Source organism: Salvia hispanica, chromosome 5, assembly GCF_023119035.1.
Source record: "Salvia hispanica cultivar TCC Black 2014 chromosome 5, UniMelb_Shisp_WGS_1.0, whole genome shotgun sequence".
NCBI classification, from domain to species: domain Eukaryota; kingdom Viridiplantae; phylum Streptophyta; class Magnoliopsida; order Lamiales; family Lamiaceae; genus Salvia; species Salvia hispanica.
In genome coordinates this window covers 14,175,027-14,184,408 of record NC_062969.1, presented here as the reverse complement: position 1 = coordinate 14,184,408, position 9,382 = coordinate 14,175,027, and the positions used below count along the sequence as shown (strand labels likewise).

The following is a 9,382-nucleotide window of genomic DNA, read 5'->3' as shown; positions in this document are numbered from 1 at the left end:
CTTCTTTCTCTCTAATAAGGTAGAACTTATTCTCTACTAAGTACTAATAATGAATAAAAACTTTTTCTTTGTATTTCTTTATTACTTTTCCAGTTATGCATTAAAATTCATGTCGAATCAAATGTTGGGGAAGGGGGTATGATACGAACATAGTGCAATAAATATTAACATGCAAAATTAAAATGAAACACAAATTTTAAAACATGTTATATTTTGAATTCATTTATCTGGAGTTTTAAAAAAATTAAAAAACTAATGCGCATGTGTAGAGAAGGATTTCCCTATGTTGCTCTTTCTCTCCTCGTCTCTCCGAATTTCCAATACAGTTCCCTGCACAAGCTTTTCTCCAAGAACCACGACACAATACACTTCTTTTCAGGTTTTATTCTTCCCAATCTTCAATCACTCTCTCAATCGCTATTTTTGATTTCCTTTTACCATTAATTTAGGTCTCATGGTGTGTATCTCGAGTTGGAGTATCACTTCTGATAATTAAACAGCGAAAATTCACCCCTGAAACTGTTAGGTTTATGACCAATAATTAGAAAATAATCTTCAAATGATGCTTTACATTATACTAGAATTAATTAACGTCGATTACATTTAGAATCACTGTGGTTCCATTAAGAATTTAAAGCATGATGGAAATTTTCGTTTTTGATGCAGGAAAATGAGTAAATCAGCATTGCCCCTGCAATGCGTGCGTGGGTCGGAGAAGCAGGTGATCAAGAAGGAAGCTTTGGTGAAGCTTCTGCGGTGGCATTTTGGTCATTCTGATTTCCGAGGGAATCAGTTGGAAGCCATTCAAGCTGTTCTATCAGGTCCCTATATTTAGGCATATCTTAAATTCCACATATGTATAATGTACTATGCATGTATGTTTTCTGATGGACCTCTGTTTGGGGATATGTTCAGTGTTTTTACTGTTAATGCAGAATGCCAAGCTCACTTTGTAATTGTACTATACCGTCGCCTATGCTGCAGGTAGAGATTGTTTTTGTCTGATGCCGACTGGTGGAGGAAAGTCACTTTGTTATCAGATCCCTGCCCTTGCAAAGCCAGGGATTGTGCTCGTTGTTAGTCCTTTGATAGGTAAATATGACCTGTATTTGTTTATTTCTGATATACTATGAAAATTATGCTGCACATGTTCTGCTTTTGTAAATTTCAGGACATTTGATGGCAGTTACTACATTTTCTTTTTATTGTCAGCCCTTATGGTGAGTAGACTTCATCTTTATATCTTATTGTTTTTTGAAATATTCTTCTAATGCAATTCTTTTGGTTTCGTTGTTCAATAAAACATTTTTTTGTCCCTCAGGAGAATCAAGTAATGGCTCTGAAAGAAAAAGGGGTTGCTGTTGAATATCTCTCTTCAACTCAGACTGTCAAAGTCAAGAATAAGGTATTAAAACCATCTTGTTTAAGTAGTACTGGGAGTGAAGTAGGTAGGTTTCATTTGTCAATAGTTTTTGTTGTATTTCTCTTGAAGTATCTTTTGAAGGATCAAGCAAAATTTAGTTGCTTGGTTAATATTTTATAATCACGCCACAGATAAACCATTATATTGTGAAAAGTAGTTGTTACTTGGTGGTGAACTTCATTGTTTACTGTGAAAGAGGATTATGAACATTTTCTAGTTTCTACAAGTTCATTTTCCATCTTGTTGATATTGTCTATTATTGATGTGCAGATCTATGAAAACCTTGAATCTGGAAAGCCATCTTTGCAACTATTGTATGTTACACCAGAACTGATTGCCACATCAGGATTTATGTCAAAGCTGATGAAGATTCATGGCAGAGGATTGCTAAATCTTATAGCAATTGATGAGGTCTGAAATCACACAACCCTTTGAGCATCTCATACAAATGCTTCTAAAGTAAACACATAAGTTTATCTTTTTGTAATTAATAAAGAAAATGATTTTACTTACATGTTCAATTATTGTTAGGCACATTGCGTATCAACATGGGGCCATGATTTCAGGTTACTTTTCAAACTTCAACTTGTATCTCCTACTCAGCTCTTTTATTGAAGCACCCTTTCTTGTGATTTATCCACCATTAATATGTAGGGCTGAGCATGAGTTAAGCTGAGCTGTTCAGCTTGTTTAAGTTTTGGCTTGAGCTCAATTCAAGCTTGAATTTAGTTCATTCAAACTAATTTCTAAACATTTAATCACACAATTTCCTTTAGCTTGATTCATAGATGCTTTGTCTATCTTCTTAAATAAGCCTACTTTGAGATTGGTTTCTGAAGCTCATAAACAAGTTTGAGATTGAGCTATATAATCATATGAAATGTGACACCCAATTTAAATGTATAAAATGGGTAACAATGAACTAACTAACCACTGAGCCAATTACTCTTTTTGTCAAGATACAAATTGATCTTCTAATTAGTTTTCCTCTTTATATTTCTTGGTTTGTGGAGAGACAAATAGCTTAAAACAGGTTAGTTCATGTGTTTTCCCCTTGGTTCTAGGCTCAGTAAACTCAACTTTCCGTTCTACAACATCCATTTTAAAAGTCAATGAATTGTTTTAATTATTACGTTTTTCTTTAAACCCTTCTAATTTTAGATATTTCGTAATATGTTTCCACTTAGAGTCATGACATTAAGTTCATAGTTCAGGTTATGCATTCAAGGTCTTTGAAATGCAGGTAACTAGTGTACAAAGGTCCTCCATATATAATTATACATACTGCTTCTGTACCTCAACTTGTCTATATAAAATCATTTTCATTTTTATAATTAATTAAAAAGTTCATATGTGCTTCTGACTGTCATCAATATGACCTTGATGTATTTAGACGCATAGTAGTCTCCTCCCCTCTCCTAAATTATTTTATCTTTATGCATGCATTCATGTTTATTTTATCTTTATGCATGCATGCATGGTTCTGGTGTTGACTTATCCAGGCCAAGCTACAGAAAGCTTTCTTCTCTGAGGAATAATTTGCCAGGCATACCAGTTCTAGCATTGACAGCAACAGCTGTTCCCAAGTGAGTTGCAATCGAACATTCTTTGAGTGGAAACAGGAAGTTTTTTCTATTAAGATTACTAATGCTTTGTAATCATTTTAAATGATTTCAGATAACCAAGCTGCTATAATTTGTTCTCAGATACTATTCGTACTTGTTCATTAAGTTTTTCGGATACTTAATGAAAACTAGAATCTCTGCCTTTTTAGTCACATTATATATATATATATATATATATATATATATATATCTATGGAGTTTACCTTTCTTGTCTTATTTGAAGATATATTTTCATAAGAAGCAAAGGCGGAACCTTTATAGCAGATTTGGTACTTCTGCAGGGTTCAGGAGGACGTGATAAAGTCCTTGTCTTTGCAAAAACCTCTTGTTCTGAAGTCATCATTCAATCGTCCAAATATTTATTATGAAGGTTTGCTCCCTGTAGCTTGATTTTATATGCTGACCTTACCTCTATCTTGATTCTTCTATCATCGCCTAACAATTCCATATAACTTCTTTGTTCGGAGGGGATTTACATAGATATATATTATATATATAATACTCTATAACAATAGGGTATAACAAATGCTCATATGCACATCATTTAGTCAAATATCCAATCCAATGACTCAATTTTCTTTTGGAATAACAAAATCCAGAATCTTGCAAAAGTAGTCACATGATGTTAATTATTAATTGTGATTCCATATGATAAAAGCTAGTTTTGGATGGTGGTGCTTCTAAACCTGATTATTAACTGCCTAGATCTTGAAAGTAAGAATTATGTCAACTCTGACACTCATTTTTTATCATGCAGTTCGCTATAAAGATCTGATGGATGATCCATATTCTGATATTTGCAATTATCTGAAATCATGTGGAAATGTATGTGCAATTGTTTATTGTCTTGAGCGCACAGCTTGTGATGATCTGGCACTCCACCTATCTGCACAAGGAATTCCTTGTTCTGGTATTGGAACTGTTTTCTTAACTTGTTCTTGAAGTATCACTTACGCAGGATTTTCCCAAATGAATTTCTTTATCCTCCACTTCCAGCATATCACGCAGGATTGAACAGTAATGTCCGGAGTTCTGTCTTGGATGACTGGATCTCCTCTAGAACACAAGTAGTTGTGGCTACTGTAGCTTTTGGGTATGCTCTGCTCACTTTCTTTCTACCCTTTTTTTTTACCTTTTATATGTGTGTATTTGGTTTCCTTTCAAAGTTATTTGTTATTTACCATTTTACTGTTATTTACTCTCTCCTTCCCACTAATAATGACTCAAAACTTTTGGGCTCATTTATTTAGGAGAGTTAAAAGTAGTGAAAAGGTCTGCGAGTAATATATGTTATTTAAAGTTGTATGTCTAATAAAGGTGTTTTAAGAAGGAAACAAGCCATTATCAATAAGACAGCTCAAAAAGGAAACCAAGCCATTTTTAGTGGGGCAGAGGGAGATTTCATGGCTTTAAGGAGAAAATTACTTGGTGCTCGATTTTACTCAAGAAAGCACATAGTATGCAATACTCTTGATCATTAATTGTTGGAAATATATGGCATAAGTGGTACCTGATACCTATAAGCCTAGATCAGATATGTGATAACTGGCTACATTCTAAATTTGTTTTAGGGACCAGTGAATAATAATCCACACCAATATTATGATTTGAGAGACCAAAATAGCCCCTTCAGTTGCTGATAATTGACTAGTCTCTTAATTTTGTACATTCACTTTATCAATTACATTGATCAGGATAAAATATTAGTAAGACTGCATAATATGGAATGACTGTGGTGCTGATATGAGAAATTATGTTATCTCCATATTTTGTTTTAGTGCCTGGAAGAATGCCTTAGCAAGAACTTTATGACTCGTTTTATTCCACCTATTGGCTTATATTTCCTCTTGAACATGTTCTTTAAGTTTGAAAAAAAAATTGCATGCTCCTTCGTGGAATTGTATTTCAGGCTTGTGCAGTGTTTTGTGTCTTAACATGCATAGTGCACACTGCAGCTAACTTCAGGCTCTTTTTAACTTTGTTATTCTTTTGGTGACGAAATCCTCTCCTGGAGATATCCTGTTACATTCACAGTTTTTGAGGCAGTGATTTTGCTGCAGGATGGTAAGTACAATCGTAAGAAAGTGCATAGAATAAAATGCAGATTGTTTAGCTAATGGAGACTAAGAAGATTCCTACACTGAGGCATTTGTATAACAATTTCAGGGTATTGATAGGAAGGATGTCAGAGTTGTTTGCCATTTTAATATCCCCAAGTCTATGGAAGCATTCTACCAAGAGTCAGGTCGAGCTGGTCGTGACCAACTGCCTTCTCGAAGTCTGTTGTATTTTGGAGTTGATGATCGTAGAAAAATGGTTGACTACCTTCCTTGGAAGTCACTTATGTTATCAAGTATAAGCTGGTTTTTTTCTGAACTGAAACACATCGCAGGAATTCATCCTGAGTAAGGCTGCAAACAAGAAATCACATTCTTCAAGCATGGATGAGGGTTCAACAAAGAACTCCTTAGCTGAGTTCCAGAAAGTAAATATCTGCATTCATCTGGAATAAGATTTGTCTCTCTTTTTTTATTAGTTGAGCCTTGGTCTGTGCTACATTAGATGATTGAATACTGTGAGGAGGCAGGCTGCCGGAGAAAAAAGATCCTTGAAAGTTTTGGGGAAGAGGTACTTGACACCAGACTGTTAAATACTCCTTACTATTTTATTTTGGCTTGTGTAAAACTGAATCAAATGATACATATTGACAAGATACAACTGTCTTTCTTTTGAAGCAGGTAACGGCATCATTATGTGGGAAAACTTGTGACTCATGCAAACACCCTGATATGGTTTCAAAGTATTTGGAGGAGCTTACAAGTACTGCTGCTTTTCAATATAAAAGGGGGTCATCAAGAATATACATAACCAGGTCACTATTTGGTTATTCCTTATTTGTATCACCGCGCGTGTTTTTCACCTGTTTGTTGTGTTGTTGCCATTGCTTACTAGATTTTTCTAATATCATCCAGTTCAAGCTCAACACATACTATATTATTTACCATTGTTAGAAAAAAGTGTGGACTTGTTTATCGGTAGACATAAGTCAAAATCTAAAGCTATGGTTTCTGTATTTATTTGATAATCATCTGTAACTTGCAATTTTAATCTGTTCACTTGTTCTGATTTATTTAGTATCATCATGCAGTGCTTCAGAGACCTATGGTGATGAACAATTGTCAGAATTCTGGAATCGAAATGATGAAGCTAGTGGATCTGAGGAAGAAGATATTTCTGATTCTGATGGTATATCTAAATCATGTCCAACATATACGAGTGCTTCATAGTAAAAATATTCAATTCCATGGTGCAGCAGAATTGGTGGTTCTCTCTGATATTTAACCTTATTTATAGGAGTATAATAGGTTTATATTTTCTTATGAATGCTAAGCATCCTTTCTTTTCGCGAACCTCCTATATCTGTCTTCAGATGCCACAGAAATTGCAAAAAGTGTAGCAAATTTAGGAAAATCATCCAAATGGAAACTAGACGAAAGATTGGAGTCATTAGAGCGTGCGGAAGAGAATTATTATCGGAATAAAGATAACCAAGACAAACAGGTTAATACTGACTCTTTCCCCACTTAATCATAGTTGCTTCATCAGTTTTACAGGTTAAACTAGAAGGTTAGTCATGTGACTCATGTCTAGTACAAATGGTAAAAGTGATGCAAGCAGATCCAGAATAAAATTATCGATTAGGAGTGATGATATTACTATTTATCTTATGTGTTGATCATAATAAAGATTAAAGACATACCATTTGAAGCTATATTACTTGTATATGGCAAGAGGTTTATGCCTTTTCTGTTCCAGGTTCTGGGTAATGGTAGGGCTTTAAGAAACATTTTAAACACGGTTTATTAAATTGTGTCTCCGACATCTTATTGAGTCTGGATTCTGTATGTCATTGGAGAATGAAGGTAGGTTCATTCTCCTTTTTGTTGATTATTGTGTTCAGACATAAGATGCAAGACCTTCATAATATTTTTTTGAGCCCGTTGTACTCGGATCCATCTGCATTCTGCTTGTTTTTTTTCACTCAAATGTTTCAGTTGTTACTAATCTTACTTTTCATATTGGTAGGCCAATAAGATCGACAAGAAATTCATATCCGCGACGCTTAGAAATTCTGGAAAGCAGAGGTTACTAACTGCAATGAAGCAAAATCAGCATCTTTCCAGCACTTTACAGTAGGCTTCCCTACTTACTTGCTTTTATGTGAATTTCTTGAGTAGCTTTTATTCGCTAGCATATGTTTGTTCCATTTGATGAAAAATTCTCAGGATGGACTTTGTGACATCTGCGGAGACACTTGAGATTGAATGTTACCGGAAATACGGGAGAAGTGGGAAGTCAATTTATTTATCCCAGATGGCAAGTACCGCAAGATGGCTGTCAGCAGCGGTCCCTGATGAACTAACACAAAGACTTGGTACCACTCCTAGCATGTCAACAGAGGCAGATAAACCCGAAGCAGATCGCTCTTTATCACCATCAGTGCCATTCATTGCAGCAATCACACCAGTCCATGAAGAGAATGGGAGTGGCAGTGGTGCTACCATTGAATCAAACTCTGCTGTCCTCGAGCATACATTGGCACCACCAATTCTGTCATTCTCAGAATTTATAAACAGGAGAAAAGTGATGGATAAGCAGGTTTCGACATCTAAAAGAGAGTCCAAGGATGGAGGTAGCCAAGGTATGGAGAAGAAAGCTAAGTGCTAGGCTCTTAACTGGAACTTCAAATTTTGCAGCGCTGACACTCTCTCATTGAACGCATTGTTACTGATTTGTTTAGCATCTAGATTGTTATGTAGTAATCTCTATAAATACCGAGCTATCTTGTAGTACTGTTTTTCATCATGATTAAATGCATAACAATGTTACATAAGCATTAGCTTGTTCTTCATCTATAGCTTCCGTGACTGTTATTATATTTTTCGTATTAATTAAAAGATCTTTATATATCTAAAAATATGTGGATTTGTTGTTGCGTATTTCCTCATCCTCTTACAGATGGGATTAATTTAAAGACTTAAAACAATAGGATAGAAAATTAATTTACAAGAGAATTTGATGAGGTTATTTATATGTAGCTTGGGTACGACTTTCGACTTGCTAGGTCCGTACATGGCAAATATCCTTTTAACTAAATTAATTAACACCTAATTTCACAAAGAGTACGACTTAATCACATTGCCAATTTCACTCGCATCTCTATAAAGTATAAATACTCAATTCTAATAATCATTTACCGATTATAAGAAACAGAAAATCCTAATTGAATTGGTGAATTAGTTAATTAGTGGTAGTTAATTATCTTAAACATATAGTTCCATGTGGCTAGATAAAATAAATTATAAATAAATAAAAAAACTGATTAAAGCTGTAAAAGGTTTAAAATATTCAAATATTCGTGAACACAATGTAAGACAAATCTTTAAATGTCTATATAAATTTCGAGTGTTGGCGCATCGATCCTGGTCAAGAAGAAATTCCTTTGTTTCTGTGGAGATATTAACAAAAATGAGACGAACTCAACTGCTTGGATATCTTTTTAAAGAGTGAAACTTAGTACTTTCTCCGTTTTTTTTAAAAATAACAACTATTTCTATTTTGAATCGTACCTTAAAAATAAAAATTTTAATTTTTTTCTATTTTAGAACATAGATCCCACAATCTACTAACTCTATTTTAACTACTTTTTCTCTTCTTCTCTATTACTTTATTCATTTTTCTTTTCGTCTCTCTTACTTTACTAATTCTTCTCACTAACTTTATTAATTATGCATTAAAACTCGTGTCGTTTCAAATGTTTTCATTTTCTGAAAACAGAGGGAGTAGTTAGTACTACTAGATATTTATGCCTATATAAAAGGCGAGTTTTGGCCATTATTTAAAATATTTGTAAATTTTAGGTAAAATTTTGAATATTTATAAATTTAGGATTTTTAATGTAATTTTATATTTAATTTGTGTAACTGTAAATTCAGTCATGAAATTGTAACAGCCATATTACTCATAATTCTATTAATGATACGTTGAATTCAGTCATGAAATTGTAACAATATATTCCTCATAATTTTATTAATGATATTTCAATTTAAATTTTTTACTGTTGCACATACATTTAAATTTATTAGACCACCGTAAAATCAAATTAAACATTTGCCTATGCAACTAATTTCATGTACTTAATGACACCATACGTTAATAACTGAAACTATATAAATTAGACCATGGTAAAATCAAATTAAACCTTTCTCTATGCAATTAATTTAAGGTACTTAAGAGCATCCCCATCTGTGCTCTTAAATAAGAGCACAGAGGT

The 9,382-nt window shown here is 33.7% G+C and overlaps 1 protein-coding gene across 5 annotated transcripts; it reads left to right on the top strand.

Annotated features, from left to right (window-relative positions):
- Positions 1 to 253: 253 nt before the first annotated feature.
- LOC125190750 (ATP-dependent DNA helicase Q-like 3) lies at positions 254 to 7,942 on the top strand. 5 transcript variants are annotated; one of them, XM_048088134.1, is made up of 20 exons: positions 254 to 379; positions 667 to 821; positions 985 to 1,092; positions 1,213 to 1,220; positions 1,322 to 1,405; positions 1,694 to 1,834; positions 1,955 to 1,989; positions 2,926 to 3,009; positions 3,330 to 3,418; positions 3,806 to 3,958; positions 4,057 to 4,141; positions 5,109 to 5,112; positions 5,215 to 5,364; positions 5,441 to 5,533; positions 5,611 to 5,676; positions 5,784 to 5,920; positions 6,197 to 6,294; positions 6,479 to 6,609; positions 7,135 to 7,241; positions 7,335 to 7,942. In XM_048088134.1, the coding sequence occupies exons 2-20, from the start codon at positions 671 to 673 to the stop codon at positions 7,774 to 7,776; spliced, it is 2,166 nt and encodes a 721-aa protein (XP_047944091.1). In that variant the 5' UTR covers positions 254 to 379; positions 667 to 670; the 3' UTR covers positions 7,777 to 7,942. The 5 variants fall into 5 exon arrangements, with proteins under 5 accessions (XP_047944091.1, XP_047944090.1, XP_047944089.1 ...); XM_048088133.1 differs by having other exon boundaries at positions 4,045 to 4,141; positions 5,787 to 5,920; XM_048088132.1 differs by having other exon boundaries at positions 4,045 to 4,141.
- Positions 7,943 to 9,382: the final 1,440 nt, after the last annotated feature.